General features: G+C 41.0%; 1 protein-coding gene across 6 annotated transcripts in view; it reads left to right on the forward strand.

Moving 5' to 3' along the window:
- LOC147331912 (uncharacterized) overlaps nucleotides 1–23,627 on the forward strand; it is a 133,338-nt gene that overhangs the window by 93,687 nt on the left and 16,024 nt on the right. For 5 of the 6 annotated variants that reach the window (XM_086288245.1, XM_086288247.1, XM_086288250.1 and 2 more), the window contains 6 exons: nucleotides 4,695–5,014; nucleotides 7,502–7,699; nucleotides 11,666–11,774; nucleotides 15,084–15,143; nucleotides 15,790–16,046; nucleotides 20,978–21,037. In XM_086288245.1, the coding sequence (XP_086144371.1) occupies nucleotides 4,695–5,014; nucleotides 7,502–7,699; nucleotides 11,666–11,774; nucleotides 15,084–15,143; nucleotides 15,790–16,046; nucleotides 20,978–21,037 (1,004 nt within the window). The remainder of the gene's footprint in view (nucleotides 1–4,694; nucleotides 5,015–7,501; nucleotides 7,700–11,665; nucleotides 11,775–15,083; nucleotides 15,144–15,789; nucleotides 16,047–20,977; nucleotides 21,038–23,627) is intronic. The other variant, XM_086288248.1, reaches the window with a different exon arrangement.

Below are 23,627 nucleotides of genomic sequence, written 5' to 3' on the forward strand. Positions count from 1 at the left end.
ATCTCCTTCTCTAGTTTGAGATGTAATAAGACAATTCAGTGAGGGGGAATGGGTTTTCTTCATCATTGGGTTTCATCTCATTTGATGACTGTCTAACAGATATGATCTTGCACATTGGTTGATGAGTGTCCGGATGTATTTTTCACATGTGAAGACTGGGGCTTCAATTGCGAGGCAGATCAACTTTTTCTGGGGAAATCTGTTTTGTCCATAGAAGCCCATAGTCTATAGAGGCGAAAAAATGAGGACATTTGTGTTTATTTCTTGCAACAATGCTTCAGGCACTAAATTTTATATCATTGAAAAGCCTGTTTGTTTCCCCTTTTTATGGGTTGAGGACCAGAGTTGAGTATTTGGGTCGCACCCATGAAAAACTCAAGCTTGTCTGCCAGTGCCATTGTTTCGTTTACTGGATTGGATGATTGAAGTTTGAAGAAAGAGGATGTATTGGCAACAATTGATTCATTTAACGAGGGGGGCCTCAGTAGCACGTGGAAGAACATTATGCAGCCACAGCCTGGCACCTCCTCCTTGTGCTGGTCACCAGCTGTGTGACCAGCATTTGTTTTAAGTAAGCCAGTGTGGTTGCACATGCTATACCTCCCACAACCACTTGCCACCTGGTTGTGGACTACACACTTTGGTTACCAGGATATCACAAACCAGTCTCTAGGCTTGTATGAAGAAGGATTTAAGAAGGTTATTTAAAGCCACAGAAAGCTTGTCGCTGAATCTTGTGCTTCGTATTGCTGAACTATCACTAGTAAAGTTCTATTGTGGCTAAACGCAGGCACCACAGAAAAGGAATGTGTGGCATGAAAAGGACAGTATGTGTGCCTCTGCTCCACTGATTTTGATCTAATTGATCAAACTGGAACGTGTTAATGAAGTGTGCTGCCAACTCAGTATTCTTTTGCACTGGCTGGATTTCACTGTCTGTGAGAAGTTTCTATAACACTCAGTGTTGATTTCTGCCTTTATCGAAAGACTAAAAAAGACGCTGAGTAATATTGTTTGGAATAAGAGACACATTTTATGGACCTTTGCTGTTCACTGCAGCTGAAGACGTCAGGATGCCTCATTTCTTCTGTCATCAAATTCTCCTTTTAGTTTGTTTGCTGCTATTTGAATGAAATGGATAATATTGACTTATTTTCACCAAAATCAGACAAAGCTCTGCAATAAATCTCGGCCATCAAGGCCATTAAAATTAATTTAACAAAGAAGACCTCTTTAAGAAGCCACTGCAGCAAGTTATGAGTTTGCATTAACATTAGCTTAACCTTCCAGGGCAGGAAGTGACTTCATTTACAGTTTGATAAACCACCACAAAATAAATCACTGGGGCAGACAACCAGTAAAAAGAGAGAAGCAGCAGGATAAATAGGACAGTAGCACTGAATGCTGAACATACTGTGGCACCTTACCGGCACACGTGAGCCATCCATGTGGCAACTTTCCGTGCTCATTACTGCTTGTGCCTGATTTGATCTCTACTGCAGGCTAGTTTGCAGCTCCAGTTAAGAGCAGCATAAGAAAATGGATCTTTTTTCATGGCAGCTGTAGATGCTGCTTGATTGTTGGAGAAAGCACAGCAGCAGCAAGCTGCCATCGGTTGAAAGGAGGAAGAGCAGTTATCGCACAGTAAACAGGGGGCAAGAGGGGGGGAGGCATTAGGGTACAGCACAGCCAGGCCTTTCCACTGTCACAGTTACATAAGATGTGTCTTCATGGCAACAAAAGGCCTCTGTCGTTTTCTGCTCCCAGCCCTCAGCCCCGCCGGCTGTGTCCTTAACCCCATCGACCTCATTAAATATTCCCCTCTGCTCTCCTCATGTATCCCTGTTTACTTTCTTTCTTTCACTTTATTGTCCTTTTTCCTCTGTGGATCAGTTATTACCGCCAAAGGTTCTTCATAACCATGTCACACACTGAAAAACACTGGAATTTATGTAAACACGAGTATTATTACAGTGGCATGTTTAAAGTTTCAAATAATGTGGAAATTTTTTGTAGAAGTATCCCTGTAGGCCAAACTTCAGGTGTTTTTTGTACTCTTTGTTCTTCATGATGTCATTCTGTCATTCTCGTAGTGAGAAAAACACGCCACATTTAATTTGAGGATTTTTACTCTTGGGAGAGGTGCTGAAGATAGTCTATTGATGAATGATTACAAAAATGTATTAGAAAAATACACTCCGTGATTGCCATATCATCCTCAGAGATGTTAACCAGATACGGAAGAACGGGGCCCATAACACAGCCCTCCTTTCACCGTCGTTGAAGATCATTTTTTTGGTCTCCATGTTCCACCATAACTCAGATCACAGGGCGCAAGCTATTTAAGTATCTCCCAGATTATTAAGGACTCAGTTGGTGGTAGAGCTCTGCTGTTGTGGAATAATTTATTAAGATCACCATCGAGACCTTTAAATCGAGACTAACAACCTATTAATTTCACTTGCAAATGCAGCTTTAAAACCTTCCTGCTGGAACCTCATTTTGTGTTTGCTTTAGTTTTATTCTCCAATCTGTTAGAGTACTCTGCACTTTGTAGTTATTAAGCATTTATTGATAGATGGTGTTTCTTAAAAGAAACGGTTTAGATATTTTGTAACAGTACAATACAAATAAAGACAAATAAAATCTAATTATAGATGAATCATAAGAGAGATATAAGTCATCTAGTTCATAAAAAAGATGACAGATCGACTCTTAAAAAGGGTTCAGGGTTGGATAGGGTTTGACCCCTCTGACATGGATTATTGTGAGGATACAGCCTCACCATTGCAAGCTCTTACATAAGGCAGTGCAATAAAATAGATGGTGCTGGCCTGTTTACCAGCCAGACCCAGAATCATCTGCTGCCTCGACCTACATAAAACCTTCCATGTGGAGATTCAAATCTATAAATAACAAAAGTGCAGTTGCAACCAGAAGATCATTTGATGTGATGGGTTTTGTTGGTGAACACAACCTTCAACATTAGCACTGTGTCATCATTTAGGTGCCACACTGGATTAAAGTTTGTGCTCAAGCTTGGTCCTGTTTGTATGTCACTGTATATTCTCACATTTCACAGGACAGAATAATCTTTATCATTTCACAGACATGGTTTCTTCATAGCCTCAGATGGCCTTTGCTTACACGGATATGACGAGGGCCATTTAACAAATAATGAGTGCACATTGTTAGTGCCAGAAAAAGCTCAGAGAAGATCCGGGATGGGTGGATAAGTCAGCTTTGGTTTCTTTTACTCATTACTACATTTGTCTTTTATTTTATTTATTTTTTCAGCAGCGGTCCCCAACGCCCGGGCCACAGACCGGTACCCGTCTGTGAGTCATTTGGTACCGGGCCACGAGAGTTGAGATTTTCAGTTTATGGTTTTCAGGGTTTTTATCGTTTTTTTTTTTATCGTTAACTCCGTTTCTCTGGGTCTTTTCCCGTGTGTTATGAATAAATCTTTTTTTTGGTACCAGTACTGGTTTTATTTTGTTGTATTTATCCACCATAAATACAATAAACGAACCGGTCAGTGGTGCAAAAAAGGTTGGGAACCGCTGGTTTAAAACATACAGAATGTTTTAAATTATGCCTGGATGATTGATTTGTGAGGCTGATTTTTATTTAACCTTGTAGAAAGTAAAATGTTAAAACGGATTTATGCTTTCTGCTCAGATAGCACTTATCTTAAATCAGAATCAGAATCAGCATACTTTATTAATCTCTAAGGAAATTATGTGGGTTACAGTTGCTCCAGTATAAATATCAATAACAGAAACAGACAAGACTATTTAACAATACAATATGTTACAGACTTAAGAAATTTAAGAAATAGAACAATATATACAAATCACTAAATAATAAATATCAAGGATTGACGGAGGTGATTATAAATAAATGTCAAGAATGTTGACAGCAACATTACTGAGTAGAAAAGAGTGTGTGCAAAAAGGATGTAACTATTGCAGTGTTTACAGTGTGTTAGATGGAGGAGCTGTACAGGGAGATGGCCACAGGCAGGAATGATATCCTGTGTCATTCAGTGGTGCTTTTTGGTAATCTCAGTCTGTCACTGAACGTGCTCCTGTGACTAGCCAGCCCGTCATGGAGTGGGTGGGAGGTATTATCCTGCATTGTCTTTATCTTGGACAACATTCGCCTCTCCGACACCACCTTAAGGGAATCCAGCTCCATCCCCACAACATTACTGGCCTTGCGGATCAGTTTATTTGCATCTGCGACCCTCAACCTGCTGCCCCAGCATGCAACAGCATAGAGGATAGCTCTGGCCACAACAGACTCACAGAAAATCCTGAGCATTGTCCAACAGATGTTGAAGGACTTCAGCCGCCTCAGAAAATAAAGATGACTCTGGCCTTTCCTGTAAAGTGCAGTGGCGTTTTTTTTGTTTTGTTTTGTTTTTAAGCTAGAGATATAGAGATTTTGAGAATATGAACTAGACTGCACATAATATGTACATCCCCCTTTTGCTTACTGCAAAGCAGCTTTCAAAATCATGTTGTAAGTTGAACAGAATCTTGATATTTGATGACATTTATTAGAATTTTGTTACAATTTTGAATTTATATATGTGGGCTCTTTTGTCTCCAGTCACATCCCGTTACTCATTATGCAACAGGGTTTGTTAAAATAGTCTGACGCTAATGACAGCATTCTTTCTTTCGCAGTTAAATCTGACAACAAAGACAAGCAGGAGAAGACAGACACCGTGTCTGGGAAAACAGACAAGATTGACAACTTTGACAAGAAGGAAGAACAGCAGAAGGACTACGGCCCAGACAAGAACCAGAAGTCTGAGAAGATAATCAAAAACGAGGAAAAGCTAGAGAAGATGAACGCGGAGAAAAACAACAAGGCGGAAAAGGTGGACAAGCCGGAGAAGACCAACAAAGATGAGAAGAAGGAGGAGAAGGGTGTGAAAGGGACGGCCAAGTCTCCCACAGGGAATGGTAGCAAGACCCTGGCGAGCCCTGACAGCAAGAGCAAGGTGGGTCACATACAGACACGCATAAAGAGAATAATTAGTGTCATCTACGCACATTTCCAGCACGCAAACTGCACAGTCATCGTGGTAAAAGCAGTCACCCGATAATAACAAGTCTGACCTCCCACAGTTGCAACGAAAGCCTGTGAAGTGTCCTTGAGCAAGACACACAATTGCTTACAAATGCTGCAGAAGCTGATCACAGAAATCACAGAAACATATTTCCTTTATCTCTTGTGTGTGTGCTAGGGGAGGTCTGTGTGTGTCTGTCTAAAGTCTTGGTCACACCAGTATTTTACCTTCTGAGGCCCATGACATCATAGGTGGTAACCCTAAGCTTGGTGTGAATAGCGTTTGAGGTGCGCCAGTTGGAATAATTGTTTTATTTTCTGATTGACAGGACTACATTACACACACACACACACACACACACACACGCACACACACACACACACACACACACAATTACAACCATTTTGAGTTGCAATTTCACACACACACACACACACACATATATATATGCACATATATATATATATATATGTGTGTGAAATTTCACTGCAACTCAAAATGGTACTCAGTAGTATGCATGTCCCCCGTGTGCTTGTGTGCATGCTGCCAGTGAGATGGTATCCTGGTGGATCTCCTCCCAGATCAGGACCAGGGCATCACTGTGCTTCTGGACAGTCTGAGGTGTAACCTGGCGGTGTCGAAGGGACTGAAACCTAATGTCCCAGAGGTGTTCATTTGGATTCACGTTAAGTGAGCGTTGGGGTCAATCATCCTTTATTCTCCAGGATAAATTCTCCTGCTTGCATACTCTTACCACTTGAGACCTGGCATTGTCGTCCATCAGGAGGAACCCAGGACCCACTTCACCAGCAGTGGGTCCAAGGATTTCATCCAGATACTTAATGGCTGCCAGGGTGCTGTTTCCCAGCCTGTAGAGGTCTGTGCCTGTCTTCATGGATATGCCTTCCCAGAGCATCACTGACCCACCACCAAACTGATGTTGAGCAACATGTTGAAGAATATTACAGACAGCAATATCTCTCCCTTAGAGATAGGGTGAGAAGTTCAGCCATCCGGGAGAGTCTCAGAGTAGAGCCACTGCTCCTCCACATCGAAAGGAGCCAGTTGAGGTGGTTCGGGCATCTGACAAGGATGCCTCCTGGGTGAGGTGTTCTGGGTATGACCCACTGGGACCCAGGACACGCTTGAGAGATTATATCTCTCTGGTGGACTTGGTGTTCCCCTGGACAAGCTGGAGGAGGTGGCTGGGGAGAGAGAGGTCTGGGCTTCTCTGCTTAGGCTGCTACCCTTGCGACCCGGCTCTGGATAAGCGGAAGAAGATGGATAGATGGATGGACAAACAGTAATACAGCCCACTAGAGGACGTCAGGCCCTTGAGCCATCCAGTGTATTTCTGATTGTTTGGTCAGAAACATTCACACCTGTGGCCTCCTGGGGGTCATTTTGTAGTTCTGGCAGTGCTCGTCCTATTCCTCCTTAGACAAAGGATCAAATACCGGTTTTGATGTTGGCTTAAGAACCAACCCTTTTCAGCTCTCCTAGAGTAACTGCCTGTTTCCTGGAATCTCCTCTATGCTCTTTAGACACAGTAAACCTCTGGCACTGGCATGTATTGATGTGCCATTCTGGTGGAGTTGGATACTCTGTGCTACCTTGGTAGGGTCCAGTTATTGTCTCATACTAGTAATAGTTACACTGAGGCTAGTAGTGACAAAAAAATGTTCTTGACAAAAAATATCTTGACCTGTAAAACCATTTGTATTGCCTCAGGTTGTCTCATTGTTTCCCCTCTATTGAACCTGTTTCATTAATCGGTTTTAGCTGCTTTACTGTTAATGAAACAAGTGTATACATACAGAACAGAATTATATACATAATAGACTATCACCTTTGGAGTAAATGAGTATAAATTTAGGAGTAAAGACAAAAACCCAAAGAACTTTAGTGACCAACTGGCAAATAAACCGCTTTCATACTGACATGTTCCCAGTAGGTAGCATTTAAGCTAACTGTTTACGTTAAAGCCACGAGGCCAGAGAGTTTTCATACAACTTTCTACATTATAAGCTTACACAAATGAAACTCACTGTCCACTAACTGCATGCTAGCTGACGTGTTTGTGAATCTGTCCAGTGTCTGACATTGAATTTCCATATTACATGCAGCTGTGGGCTACTGCTCATTTTATCTCACTTGAGGCCTGTAATTTCATTATTTAGTAATCATGACCTTTCTAAGCTGGTTATAAATTGCTTAGTCGGTTTTATAATTTATGGCCTGTTTTATGATTATCTATGGTTGCTGGCTGGGCTGCTATATCACGCTGTCATTGCAGTCATTGCTGAGTTCACTGCAGCTTTTTCTTTTTCTATCTGTCTTTCTTTTTCTTCCTTTCTTTTCTGCGCTGTCCTCCTTTTTTTACTATTATTTTGGCTTCTTTAATTTCATAATCACCAGCCTAATGCAGGTTCCACCAAACCAGATTCTGCCAAATCACGCCCATCCACTCTCTCCACAAATGGCGAGGCCAACTCGGCCAAACGCCCCTCCCCCACCACTGCTTCAGCCAATAAAAAAAGCCCTGTACCCAAGGCAACTACACCTACTGCTGCCAAGCAGCCGCCAACAGCAACTAGCTCTGCTAAGGCTGCCAAGGTAAGTATAAGACACAAGGTTACATGTATATCTTCAGTGCAAGCTATGTCTTTATTTGGTAAAGACTGGATGACTCTCAGTCTACATTAATATCTAGATATGTATTTCAGAGTTATAAAATAGGATCCTTACATGCCATTTCACATTTTAAAATATATATTTCACCCATACATGAAAGATCGATGTAACCACCACTGCCCATTAGATTATGGCAGGGGCCTCCAACTCCAGTCCTCGAGAGCTACTGTCCTGCAGCTTTTAGATCTATCCTTGTTCCAACACACCTGAGTCAGATTAATGGCTTGTTACCAGGCCTTTGCCAACCCTGACGGCACACTGAAGAGGTAATTCAGCCATCTGAGGCTGTGTCCCAATTCAGAGACCGCACGCTTGAAGTATGCATTTTGAGTGCGATTACGTCACCGCCACGCGACGACGGCTGTCCCAATTCAAAGTGTACTCCAAATGCGCCGTCGATTTCCCCAAATATCAAGCGTGGTCCGTGTCACTACCCGATCTGTACCGGAAACCCGATTGATACCCAGCATGCGCAAAAGGTGTCTACTTCCGGTTGAAGCATTTTACGATAGTTATGGGTCAGAGTATCTGTTAAGATGTTAAGAATAATAATCTCTTAAAATGTTTCCAATAATGAAACATTTCAATATAATGTAGACAAAAACGAAAAATAAAAAGATAGTTACGGATCAGGACTCCCGATCCGTACCGCGCATGCGCAGATGTTTTCTTCTTCTTCTTCTGTTCATTTAATGGCAGTTTATTCCTCAGTGTACGAGGATACTGCCCCCTGCTGACCGAGCGAATGAGCCCTATTGTAAACTGAATTAGCGTCATTACAAAACGTGTGTTAAATTTGATTTAGTGATAGTCGAGTGTGTTTATGCTTGTCTGTGTGGAGAGGATTGATTGGAATAGTGATGATGATGTCCGCTATCACTGTCAATTGTCAGTGAACACTTCATCTGGCTGATGAATCTTCACGTGACATATTACAAAGTCTGTATTATTAATTAGGCGCCATTTTTCTTATTTTACGGTGCTGTTGTTCAATCGGGGAACGCTCTGTGTTGAGGAGAAAAGCATGCATTTGTTTGTATACGGATTATCCATTGTTTAAATGTCCCCGTAGTCGAAAAGGAGGCAGAGCTGTTGAGAAATACTAGGTGCTAACTGGGCGCTAACCGTATCATTCAAATATATTGAATGTCGCAATGTTGGCAAAGAGAGGAAGTGACCTAAGATTTGCGCATGCGGGGAACCGATCGGGTTTCCGGTATGGATCGGGTAGCTACAGTCAATGGTAGCGACAGTCCGGTGCACGCTTCGTGGTCCCATATATCCCACAATTCATAGCGCAGCGGTGGGTGTGGATAATTTTACCGAAAAATACGGCAGACGGCAGAAGAAGAGTGAACTGTCAAAAGTAAGTACTGAATATGATGTCACTTACTTATGTGCGAATGTTTAATAACAAAGAACATTAAAACATTACTGTTGGCCACATGTCGGCAAAGTTATGTGACATTAGTGATGTTTGTACTTTCAGCGTTAACTTGGTTTTAAAGCCAATATATATATATATATATATATATAGTTGACCTTAATCTTACAGAGAATGTGATGATTTCATGGATAATTAAAGTCAGTCATATATCCACAAACACAACAGGCTGAAAGTCAGTGATGCTGCTCGGTTTGCAGTCCTGAATATCACGGCACAAGCAGGATTCACTGCACTGTTAATGTTAGCTATGTTATATTGCTGCCTCTGTTCGGTGGTGTCGAGCCAAACAGACTTTAACGTGTGTTTGAACGAGCTGACGGTTCACTCCTTAAGCTGAAAGAAAGATGCTTTAATCACAGCAGTCACACGTGTGTCCACTGTACCATCTGGGACTCTTCTTGTTTAGCACTCGTAATAACACAAACACTAAATCCTCTTGTTTGTAGCAGTGTGTACACCTGAGACTGTCACCTGTCTGTCTGTCCTGCACTCTCTCTCTTTTTCTTTCTGATTGTGGAATAAAAGTCTGAACATGTGTTTATAAGTTACACTTGTTTGAATCCTGCAGCTTATCACACATTTGATTTCCATGTGTGACAACTGCAAGTGTCCAGAGTGAGGACAGACTGAGGGACCCACTGCTGCACATCATCTGTGAGGCTTTGCACCCCTGATGATCCACCAGGACAAACTCAGCAGTGTGTGAGGAAGAGGAGGAGGAAGAGCCAGCAGCAGCTGACAGATGGAGAGAATAGACAGACTGTTCCCTGTTTGTGAAGGACTGCTAGGAAAGTTTAACATAACTAATTGTCTGTCCTGAATCAGTCTTATTAGGTAATGTTCAAATAATTTTATCATTCCAGTGTTTCCAGTGTGGGAGAAAGTACTCAGGGCCTTCAAGTTACACACTATGAAAGGCAGCAACAAGTTTAATGTTCAGAAACCTAAAGTATGTATCAGCAGCAGAATGGAGCTAAAATAAATGTTTGTTTCAGTTCTATGAAGCTTTGAGTATTTTGGATCAGTAGCACTGCTGTGTTTGTTGCATCATATTGCTGTAACTGTTTATATGCTTTATATATTCTGAGGTAAGTTGATCTATAGTGTTACATCATATTCTATAAGGATGTTATGTGTTTGTAGACTTTCTGCCCAGTTTGACCCATTTAGCAGAAGTCAGCCTGTTTAAGGCTCTGATATCTATTCTGTATGACTTAAAGCAGTTATGACATGGTCTGATTTTCTCACCCAATAAAGGAATATTTCATATATCAGTCTACTCTTCATTTTATCAGAAACAGTTATCACAGCTTGTACATTTTCTTTTTACACATATATGTAAGCAAGCTAAATGTAATAATGCGAACATATTAAGAGAACAATATTTGTCTCTTATGTATAACACATCTGTATATACACTGTCAAAGATACTTGTCTTTGACTGAAGATTTAAGGTGATAGGAAATATAAAATTTTATATATATATATATATATAGATAGATAGATAGATAGATAGATCATACTAATCTGACAATACATATAATATTGGCCATATTATATTTACATTACCACAGTGAGATGATTTTAGTCTCATGAACAACATTAGCTAATTGTTATTTACTAGCTAATCTTAAAATGACTGTTCAGCACAGAAATGAAGACCAACAACAGTCATGTTTTACAGTCCTGTGGTCTCAGCCTCAGATACTCAACTAATCAAAGTGATGTCATGACAAAAATGAATGAGCAAAAAAACATTTTTCTCCTTCATTTCTGTCACACAAAGCTGTATGAAACGTTTCTCGTGGTTAGTATCATGGTTGCTAGGCAACCTGAACAGCGTGACGAAGGCTAGACCGTCCCATTTCACAGGCCTCTCTCTTCCGCACTTCTCGTACTTATAGTATGCACCGTACGTAGTACGCGTAGTGCTCGTACTTAAAGCGTGCGGTCTCTTAATTGGGACACAGCCTGATTCAGCTGTGTTGGAGTAGGGATGCATCTAAAAGCTGCAGGACAGTAGCTCTCGAGGACTGGAGTTGAAGATCCCTGGATTATGGACTCTGAAATTAAACATACTGTATAATCCTGTGGTCATGCTATTAGTAATGTCCTCTTGTTGGCCATGCTTGGATGACACAGGTCTTCCACTGATTGAGAGCGTTTTCATACAAATCTTTTGCCTACTATCATTTTAAAAGCCCTGATTGTTCCATGTGGTTCCAGATATCAGCCACCATCTGTCGCAAATGTCCTTTTTAATCTCCCAATGTTAAAACGTTAGCCTCCTCTTTTCTCTTGTCACTTTCATTTTCTACTTGCATTTGGCTGCACTATAAAAGCCTGGAAAACACTCCTTATGCACACAGCAGTCATACACAAAGTCATACACGTAAAATTCAGGAACACAGCTGTTTATCTCTTCTTTGGTTTTTCTTCAGACTCCAGAAAATGGGGAAAAACGTCCACCTGTGCCAAAGGCCACGCCCGCTCCCCGTACAACTGCCAGTAAGAATGGCTCCTCTGCAACTGCTGCAGGCAAGACTGCAGGTACGAGGATACAGTGCAGCATCAGTTCCTTTGCTGCACCTGCAGCATATCTGACTGTACCGGTTTGCATGATATGAAATAAGATAAGATAAGATAAGATAAGATAAGATAAGATAAGATCACCTTTATTAGTATCTCAACATATTCTCTGCAACAGGAAACTTCACTCGCTGCTCTAGCTCGAACAGTGACTTGCATTGCACACTGGCGCTGCTCCAGGCTGCATCAACAGGCTAACTGAATTGCTACCATATGTTAGACTTAATCAGATTCAAGTGCTGGCTTTTGAAGAGCCCAACTGGTATTTTTGTCTGCACATGACAAACAGTATCTCACCTCTCAGAGCAAGGGAGATATGAGCTTTTTGTGTGTACCCTCACACAATATGATTCAGTCACTCAGTTCACAGCAATAGGTGTTATGTGCTGTAGGGTTTATGTTTCATTTTAGCTGCATGAGTGCTCCGTTACTCTTTGAGACTTTTGCCCCAGTGTCAACAGTTATGTCCAAGTCCATGATGTTTCTGTCACCTCATAGCAGTATTACATACTGTGGCTTTATCAAAAACTGTACATACTGTTACTGGAAACTCATGTTATGCAGTTAACAAACTTCATGTCACCAGAAATTGTTGAGTTTCTGTCTGATTTTGCCTTTAAGCAGTCAGCTCTGCAATATTGTAGAAAAATAAATATCTATGGGCAGAACATATCAGTTAAATAATCACATCGTTGCCAATAAAACCTAAAAGTAGGTGTGATAAATTCAAACTACATCATATAGAAACATATAATATAGTGATAAACAATAGTCTACACTCACAAAGCTTAATTAAACACAATATTGACAAAACATTTTTAGTTTTAGTCTTTGATTATTTGATCAGTCTGTAAGTCAGCTGATTTGGTTGTCGGGTCTGTATAATCATATCTATTCTAAATGTATTTTACTTTGCCTAAATATTGCATGTAAATATAAATATTTGAAATACTATAAAAGAAACTAAAATGATCAAAACTAATCCCAAAAGTAACCAAAACCAAACGACACAAAAAAAAATGTGACAAGTTCATCCAAGTTTTCTTGTCTTTCGGAAATAACAAGTAAGAAAACAACTCTACAGCAAGGTAAGAATGGCAGAGCCGTGATTTAGCACTTCTAAATTTACCGTGTGTTAGTACGGTTAACAGTTTTCTGTAACATCAGCTAGACAGGAGGTGACAACAGCAGTGATTGTACATGTCTATTCTTCACTCTCTTTATAGCTTCGATTTGGTGTCCACAGACTTGAGAATAAACAAATAACTCATGAGATGCTGAATATTGAAGTCTCAGCTCAAGTTAGTCATTAATGTTGTCTGTCATATTATTGGATCATTACTATAATTTAATGTGAAAAGAAGTGTCCTATTCAACAGGGTGTTTTATATATATACATACATATATATATATATATATATATATATATATATATATATATATATATATATATATATATATATATATATATATATATATTAGGGGTGCAACAATACACAAAATTCATGGTTCGGTTCGATACTTTGGTGTCACGGTTCGATATTTTTTTGATACAAAAAATGTTAATGCCTTTTTAATTTGTCATTTATTTAAATTATAAATATATATTTTCACTCAAAAGTACAGTTTTTAAATTTAATGTTGCTGAAACAACAAAATAATAAAATAATAAATCGATCTGATCGAGAAATCCCTCATCTTTGGAAAAGAGAGTTTATTACAGAGAAATGTCTCTTTCCAAAATAAAAGCTATACTATACGCTTCTTCTGGGCTATATTCTCAGCAGCATATTAAACATATCAGGTCCCCATAAGGAGAATCATGTGCTAACGGCTGTCTAAATAACTCGGGTAAAGTTTGTAGCATGCGTGCTTGTTGTTTTTGTCTGCTTTCACTTGTCTTTGCACTAGGATGATGTTGGTGCAAATGTGCAGTCATATTCGTTGTGTTCCCACTAGTACTGTCAGCGTTAATCTGAAATGACGTTAATGCCACAACACGGCAAATCTTCGTTGACGAGCTACCGCGGATTGCCCAGTGCGTGGGGCTAGACAGCGTCAACACGTTAACGAGCAAACTGCGCTAATGCACTAGTTCCCACCCATGTAATTGAGCATTGTGTGGCACATCCGACATACTGTTTTGTCCATGACGCGCTTACCTTCAGGGTCATACTTCACATGAAGACCAAAATAGTTCCAAAGGCCAGATCTGAATGTACGGAGCTCCGCAGGGGATATGGGAGAAGAAAAAAAATTAAGACGGACTTTTGCAAGATCTCGCAAAACAAACTCGGGATCTCGCAAAAGTTTTAGCTGCATTCTTCGGAGGCCGCCAGCTCGAAGCCAACCGGGAGGTCGAGGCACGATGTGCCGGGAAAGCGGTGTTCCCCCCAGCTGTAGTAGGTCTCGACCTCCCGTTAGCTTCGAGATAGTGGTGTCAGATCTCCGAAAACGTCAGAGCACTTTTGCAAATATGTGATGTCTTGTAAACCGAGCAGGTATCTGACAATTACACAACTACATTCACGCCTCAAAATATCTTAAAAGTGTATTTTGTGACCCAGAAAGAGTAATATTACAACTAAGTAGCTTTGTTGGATTTCAACTTTTGCGAGATCTCGCAAAAGTTTTGCGAGTCCGTCTTAATTTTTTTTTCTCCCATGTCCCCTGCGGGGCTCCGTATGAATGAGGGTGGGGGAGGTTCAATTTGCCATGTTGCAACGAGCTTAGCTTCTGTCTTGCTAGCTTGCGCTGCGCTTAGTGGATCAGCGCTCGACAGTGCAGCCTAGGCGGGAGTAGTCGAACGCAGATCCACTGAGCTCTCAACACAGACAGCATCGTCAGAAGGAAAGTTGATAAAATAAATTACAAATTTTGTATTGTTCGATACATATGCGTACCGAACCGAAAGCACTGTATCGAACTGTTCAATAGCGATACGAGTATCGTTGCACCCCTAATAAATATATATATATACATATACTCCTTTCATGCTCACCTTTCCACTCTTTTTACTTAACCTATTTCCCAGAGGAACCCACCCAAGGGATTAATAAAGTTCTATCTAATCTAATATATATTCTATATTCCTTTTTTCCCTCTTCTTTCTGGAGCATTAAAATAAGTACCCTAACTCCTCACAACCTTAAGCCTATTTTTGGAATGGCTAGAGGGGCACCACCTGAGGCTGGAAATGCCTCATTATTTTTTTTGTATTGCTACCTAAAAATTATGGCGAAAAACCTGTTTTCTGTTTTCCACTTACAGCCAACAAGAACGACAAAACTGAGAGCAAGACCAGTGAGGCCAAGAAACCCAAGACTACACGTAAGAAACATAAAATACTTAAAATAACAGGTTAATTTTTTTTTTGGGGGGGGGGGGGGATACACAAACTACACAATACACATGTTTTCATGCAGTTGTAAGTTAGTTTCACAGACATCAATGACTACAAAAGCTCCTTGGGTATTTCCAGTACTTCTTCTACCAGTCAGGTCCCTGTATCCACTTCAGGACCACTTTGAGGTATTTTATCAAAGCAGGGACCAGCATGGTAACACAAAATTCTGGGCCCAAACGTGGGAGAAGGTTACCACCAAAATTTCAGATGCAGCCCGAAAATTTTGTCCTCCATGATTTTATTCAAACACTGGCAGAAGTGTCACAACACTGGTAGAACTGGGGTAATATAGAGTAATAAGTATGTTAGATTAAATAATTAAGCGACATATTTTATTGTATAAGCATTAAATGTAATAGAGAGAAAACCCCAGCAATCAGACAAACCCTGTGAGCAAGCACTTGGCAACAGTAGGAAGGAAAAACAATGCATACTTTCATAAAAAGTAAATGACATAGTGGTAGGCTTTTACATTTTCACAAATTTTACTATATTATACTAGAATATAAATTATTATACTATTATAGTGATATATAAATTATACTTATTATAATTTCTGTTTCTCTGTAGCCCGTCCTCGCCCAGCCTCAACCGCCGCTCCTGCTACCCCGGCTGCTTCCACCAATGGAGAATCCAGTGCCACTCACCGCCGTCGGGTCATCACCAAACCCCCTGTGCCCAAGCAGACTCCCCTGGATAAGAAACCAGCTGTTCCCCGTGCTCCCCGCACCCCCCGACCCATCAATGCTCCAACACCAGATCTAAAGAACGTCCGTTCCAAGATTGGTTCTATTGACAACATCAAGTACCAGCCTGGTGGAGGAAAGGTAAGACAAAGAGACAGCACAAGAGAGTACTATGAATAATTCAGGACAGTGATGTACCTGTCAAGATTCATGAATGAATGCTTTTCTTGTAACAGCGAATGATTTGGCGATGGGTGGTTTGTACTTTAAATAGCGCATGTGTGTTATACAGCATAATAACATGAATTAATTCCTTTACTCTGGGATTGAGATTGGATGTCAGAATATATTTAATTTAACCTCTGCATATTTCATAGTTAATTTACAGTTTTTCTTTTTAATTCCTGGTCATTCTGAAACAGATAACATTTTTTAAATAGATAAAAGTAGTGTTGAAAAATGCTGAATTCAAAGTATTTCAAGTGTTTTACCTTAACTGTATAATAGGTCCTGGTACAAACTCTCAGAACAGCACTGCAAATCTTTCTCGCAGTAGAAGTGGATTTCCTGAAACACTGTAAATGTGTTCCTGGATCCTCATAATTCTGTACAAACAATGTCAGTGCCTGGAGTGCAGAAACGATCAGATGACTACATGCTCTGACTCTGCGGAATACACTGGATTCAGTTATATTTGCAGTGCCGTACAGCAGTGCCGTTGGCACGGTGCAGCTATGGTTAGACCTACAGTAGAGAAGAACACTAGTAATCAATCAATCAATTAAAGCTTTATTCGCCACATGCAGGTTGCCCTGCAGTGAAATGGGACCCACCCCCACCCCCACCCACCCCACCCCCGACCTTACACACACAACACAGACATTACATGGGGATACAAGTCAGACATCGGTAGCGTTACAGAAAAACACTGAATATACTACAGTGGGAAAGTACGAGAGGAAAAAAAAGAGACCTCTACTCATGCTCTGCCTCCATGGTAGGACAGCATGAGAACAGGAAACAAAAAAACTCCTCTGCACAAAAAGCACATAAATGTCCACAGTACAACTTTGTGAAAGACATGACAAGCCACAGGATTGGGTGGGGGGTGAGGAGTAATCCGAAGCGAACACAGCAGCCGCCCTGCACAGCGTTACCATTTCAGCGCGGCACACAGACCCGCCGTGTTCCCCCGCAGGAAACAAGCATCGAAGGATGAGTGTGTGCTTATCAGTGTAAGTGTATGTGTGTGTGCGTGTCCATAGTTCAGCTGAGACAGTGTCCTTCGCCCTGCCAGGCTAAGTAAACAGTCTACCAGCCAACCCAGGTGGCCTTGCATGGAATGGGAAGGAACAGACTCAACACAGTGGTTATCAGGGTGTTTTTGTTCGCCTCCGGCCTTGAGCCCACAGCTGGCGCCGAAGGGGTAGCCACATCATAATGGTGATTTTTCTTTTAGAAACAACTCATGAGAATTTCAAGCTGTTTTTAACACTCCGACACTGGTCTCTCAATCTCCCATTGGATAGCTGCGAGTTTCTCCATGATGTTATTTACCTTCAATTCTGTGGTCTTTTCAGTCTTTTGCTCACAGAGCAGATTCTGAGACCTCACGACCCGCGTGTAATCCAGAGGTGTTGTTCCGAGTGGATTCTTCCCTGATGTAATCCAATATACGCTCAGAGGTGTTATTCTGAGCCTTCACTGCAGCCGTTAGCGCCTCCAAGCTCTTAACCATGCTGCCTTCAGTGAGCCCTTTCTGAGAAGCCGCACCTCGTCCCATCGTTTCAATCCCAGTGGGCAGCCTTGGGGGAGTTTGAACAGCCCGTTCCGCTTTCTTAATTTTCCAGTCAGGGCCAAGCCAGCTCCGATCAGCAAGAACCCTGTTATCATGGTTCCGAATAGGTAGATATCTTCAGCATCTTCGATCGACAGTCCCGCCAGGCATACGATCCTGCATGTCTGCCACCCGTCCATCGTGTATCCGGCAGGGAAAGTCCCTCCAGGGCACTCGGGCTCTCACGAGCCCAGACTTCTCGTTGAGAAAAGGGTGTCAATAGCATTCAGAGACCAGGTGATCAAATCCATAATTCTCTTTAGGTTTTAGAAACAGACTGTGAGAGTGTGTTCCAGGAAAGTGAAAAAAGCACGAGACAAGACAAGGACATAAGAAGCTAAGCAGGGAAGATAAGGGAGAGGAGAAAAGTGCGACCGCTGAGAGCCAAACGAGAAGAGAGTAAGAGAGAAAAGCAATCCTCACATGAGCTACTGAGTGTATATAATTTGACACCATTTGAAATAACAATAACTCAGAAACATGTCACTTCTGCACTGTGGGCATTTTAAAGGGCGTGTACATGTTAACTGAGAAAATAGCAACTTTACAACTCTATATTCGTTTTCCAGCGTCCTTCTAACATCAATCTTTTAACATATTCCTCTTTCTGAAATATCCAGTTTTTAACAGCATCTTGCTGCAATGCAAATGTTCTGACAGATGATGTTCTATCTCAGAATGACATACAGAACAGGAAGCATGCATGCTACCTGTATTCCACCACCCTAAAGTTGCCCAGCATGTCATGACATGGATCAGAGACATGACTGTGTTGTCCGTCTCCCTTCAATGTTATGTGACAGTGTGTCTAGAGGAAGGGGTGTGCCGTCGCTTTCAATCACAGGCATCATCCTCTCTCTGTCTGCCCTGCCATGTGAAATAATGTGTCCACTCTATCCATTATATCTTCTCTATTGTCCGTCAGAGAGTGGTTTTGCCTCAGAACAATATTGTGCTGAGAAAGTAGCCATTTTGGAAAATGTTCAGGGATTTTTTTCTTTCTTGTTGGGAGTTATTGAGAAGTTTGACGTCTCTCTCAGACGTTTTGAGCTTACTAAAGCTCGAGCTGGAGGTCAATTGGATAGGCTTGGAAAACAGAAGCAGGGAAATGGCTAATATGTGTTTTTTTACTTGTGAATGTTTTCTGTTTATGCACAGATAGTAGAAAACATGGACGTGGCTTCCAAATATGAAAAAAAACAAAAAAAGCTAATGGGGAAGTGCCTCACGCTGTGTACGTAAAGTGCTCTCTATCTGAGGGCCAGCGGACGGTGATTTGCTGTCTGTTTACAGGTTAACAGGCTCGTTCACTTGTTTTGGTTCATACTGAATAAAAAATTAAGTCACTTTTATAAAACTTGGTCATATCATGATTCAAAATCGAGAATTATGTTTATTATAAAATCACAAGCTAATTGGCTAATAACTTGTCATTAACAAATGAGTGTTTCGCACCTACAGCTCCTGGTGGCATCGTCTTTTGTTTTGCAGCCATGAAAATGGTTGATGTCGCACTAGCTACGTCCGTCGTAGTATTAGCTAAAGAGTAGCAAAATACAGTCAGGCAAATTTACATACGTGCACACACAATGAAATCGGAATAAAATATGTTTATTCTTGAGCTTCAGAGGTTCTGGTAGGGTTGAATGCTAATAACTAAGCTAATGGGTTCAAGCTTTATGTTGATCATTCAGATAATCGGGGCAGGGATAGCTCAGTAGGTAGAGTGGTGGCCCCATGATCGGAAGGTCGGGGGTTCGACTCCACTGAACGGCTACCCTGAGGTACCCCTGAGCAACGTACCGTCCCTACACACTGCTCCCCGGGCGCTGCATTGGTGGCTGCCCACTGCTTCACTGGGTGAATGGGTTAAATGCAGAGAAACTATTTCCCTATGGGGACTAACACGCACACTGATCAAGAACGTCTACTTTGCAAAATGTTGAATTATATTTAAATGTTCTCACAACTAATAGTTGCATTCCTCATACACTTGTTGACATTTTGTCCACTTGTTTGTATGTTTTTGTGTTTCTCTAGATAGTCAAAGTTAATTTGCGTTCTTTTGCACTAACTACATCGGTTTCATTTCCATGTGTCTGTAGTGACCTTTTCTGAAATTGCAGATACAAAGTGTCTTTCTGTGCACCAAAATAGGTGCACAATGATTAACAAATATTTATGTTAATATCTTCCTTTCACATCCATTACTTTCTCCTGCCTGGTCATACTGCAGTGTTTGGTTGGGTGTTGTTGTATCCAGCATAGACGTCGCCACTACTCCCATTCAGGGGAACACAATCCATGCACCTTTTCAGCAACGCTTAACTTCCACAACCTGTAGCGTTTAGTCATGATTGTATGGCCAATTAAAGTTAGATTACTGTAGAAAAGGAGCTGTTGCTTTCTGTGCAAATAGTTCTGTGAAATTGCCCTGACCTTGTACTTTTCTGTGTGTAACAAAAGAGCAGTCGGAAGGGAAAATATTGCTATGAACTGTACTTAACCGCTCCATTCACTCTTTCAGGCATTGTGTTTCACAGGAGCATCTTCCCTGCTTTTCAAAACACGCTTTTACTCTTTGAAAGCTTCTTTACACAAACACATCGGCGCCCTGCATCGTAATTACTGGCACTGACTCATTCAGTCTTTTGTGATACTAAATTGCTTATGTTTACATTTTCTATTCAGGAGCAGTTTATGTGACTAATAGCCTTTCCCACCTCAGTATTTAGCAATAATATCAGTGCTGTTTATGTGAGCAGTGGTACACTCCAGAAATGTGACATTTGATTTGTTGTTTTCAGACTGTATAAATAAGCCGACACTCTTTTTTTGTGATGGTATTTGATTAGCTTTTGTCACTAACAAAAGAAAAATGTTACTACATTTGTACTAATGTCATGTTTTAAAAAGGCTCCATCTGTTCCAGTTTTCTACCATCTGAATGCACAATACTCCTGATCTTCATGCTAAATTGTCCCAAAAATAAATTCTAACATTTAACCGGTGCCACTACTATCAATTATATAATATTATTCATACACCCACACATTTGGTTAATGTATTTGGTTCTTCGGCTTCTTTTTTAAGTAGCTCTAACATCCATTACACTCACACAATTGGTCCAGGCATTTGCATTCTTTTGATCACACCCATGTCGTCCACCTCGTTGTGGTGTAGCATTTGGTTGGTTGGAGGTTGTATTGACCAGGGGTGCTGGTTGTCTCCTCAGGTCTCTTCCACCCCGAACAACAAGACATCAGACCCCTCCACCCCTGCTGCCAAGGCCAGAGTGAGTCCTTGCCATTGACACCTTCACACCCCAGTACATTCACCCTTCTGTATGCATTCATCACAAGCACCACCTGCTCAACATCTCGAACAACACTCCACCTTGCTGTTCATTCCTACATGCACCTGCATATTCTGTCTGTTGATACTAAAGCAGGTTTCATTGTATGGTATATTTGTAAGAGACAAGTATAAAAAACAACAACTCTAAGACTAATTTCTAACACCAGTACCTTGATTAATAAGTGTAATTGTTTAAAATCATTATTGGACAATATCATATTATGTCATTATTGCAGTTCTGGACAGGCTCTAACTGCGTTATATAAAGTTTTAAAATCTCAAATTTGCTTGGAGTAAACAGTTCAGTGCAAAGGGAGTCTTGTAGTGTCTGACTCTTTCATGCAGTATATTCAGTGTGTTTATAATATTCTAGTGAAGTCTAAGAACTTGGTATACTATTTTAAAATGTTTAAAAATCCCAATGATTTCTTGGCTTAACTTGGATTGCCTCAATATAGAGGCTTGTAGGTGCTTTAACAACAAATCGTGAATAACCAAGAGGTTATTCAGGTTCAAGAATGAGATAAAAAAAAGAGAGAAATGGCAACAGAAAAAGGATGAATCTGTATGCAAATGGTAAGCAATGTGCAATTTTATGGCGTTATTTTTGTGCCACTATTCTGAGCGCACATAAAAAAAATTGCAGGTGCAAGTGTTGCATTTTGAGGAGAAATTTATTTTGAGTAAAGAAAAGCTAAATTTGAGTGAACAAAATTCATTGCTGCGTGCAAAAACTGTATTTCAGTGTTTGCTATTATCCACACACACACACAACAGCAGCCCATCTCGCTCAGTTTTTGCATTTGCGCTTGCTCGCAATGTGTTGCTCGCGCTCTCAACATTTCTGCTCGTGCACGCTCAACTCTTTCTCTACATCGTTATATTTGTGCCACAAAACCAGCCAATCACAGACTTGGATGCAAAAAAAATCTGATTGTCTGTTTTGGTCTCCAACCAGCTCGAAACGAGGCAGCGGCGGAGGAACACAGAGTGGCGGAGTTTGAAATAATACTCTTTCTGGGTCACAAAATAAACTTTTAAGATATTTTCATGTGAGAATGGTGCTGTGTGAACTTCAAATACCTGCTCGATTTATCAAGACATCACATATTTGCAAAAGTGCTCTAACGTTTTCAGAGTTACCCGAGGGCGGCTGCTATTGTGTGTGTGTGAGTGTGTGTGTGTGTGTGTGTGTGTGTATGGATAATAGCAAACACTGAAATACAGTTTTTGCACGCAGCAACACGCTGCTGTCAGATGCATTCGTCAGCAAATGTGGCTGTGTTGGTCACTCTTGCATGAACAGCCTACCCAAGCTACCCTACCCAATCTGTGAGCGAACCGGTCCAAGATCACTACCTTGGGAGAGCCGTGTGTGGTTCTTCCACATGCTACTGAGCCTCCCCCCGGTTGTTAAATTGATAAATTGTCAGTATGTCTTGTTTTTTCAGACTTCAATCACCCAATCCAATAAACAACACCAAACAAGAGTCAATAGCAGAATAAGCTGTCTGGCTTTGTCAAGTTTTTCATGGGTGTGACACACAACCCAACTGCTGCTCTACCCACAAATGCTTTGTTCTTACAAATGTGACACCATTTAATGGGAAATAAACAGGCTTTCCATTGATATAAGATTTACTGCCAAGAAGCATTGTTAGAAACAAAGAAATAATCAACCAAACACAAATTCACTTACTCTTTGTGCTAAGATTTATCCACTGCAATGAATACAGAACATGGGTAGTATAACAGAGTGTGTACCATTAGCTAGAAAAGCTAGAAGACATGATATGTGTACAAATACAAAATGCAAATTAATCTCACGCATTATCTTTGGCTGAAATTGATGTTGCATTCTTTGAAATGTGGTCTCCTCTCATGGATAAGTGTCACTTGGTTGCCACTTTTTAGCGGTAATTTACTAAAATATTTTCATCATCCTACTTCTTTATCTAGCATAGCATGAGAATCATTAGAAATTAAGGAGACATGATGAACGAGAACCATGCAGCTGCTTGAAATCAATTAGGATATTTATGATGTGCTATCTGTGAGGAATACAAACTGAGGAGTCTGCTGCTTTTTGTCTGTGTGTTTGTGTGTGTTCGTGCTTACGCATTAAGTGTATGTGCACTCACTGCTCAGTGAGTCATCCTTTGCTGGTGCCACCTGCGTCATCATGCCATTTTCATCCTGGAGAAGCAACACTAAGACAAAGACAGAGAGAATGGAGGAAGGCGTCTTAGGCTTGCTGCAGGGCTTTTTTTACAATGCAGCGACAGAGCCAATCAAAGTGATATCACACAAACAGGTTGGTGTTAGCTTATATAGAAGCAGGACAGGGTGGCTGCTTTTGATTCTTCATCATCAAAGTGGCTTATCTGCAACATCTTAAAAGCTTTGACTATTTTACCTGAGAAAGTTTTGGACACACTAGTGAGTCCAAAGTCCACAGTCCACAGTCCTTAGGTTGTGAAAAAGATGAAGACATCAAAGGGCAGCCTATTATTTCCATTTCTGGCTCT

The sequence above is a fragment of the Aulonocara sp. 'chitande type north' Nkhata Bay genome, linkage group LG4, assembly GCF_057382095.1.
Source record: "Aulonocara sp. 'chitande type north' Nkhata Bay isolate Kocher_YH1m ecotype deep benthic linkage group LG4, A_spYH_male_GT1.1, whole genome shotgun sequence".
NCBI classification, from domain to species: domain Eukaryota; kingdom Metazoa; phylum Chordata; class Actinopteri; order Cichliformes; family Cichlidae; genus Aulonocara; species Aulonocara sp. 'chitande type north' Nkhata Bay.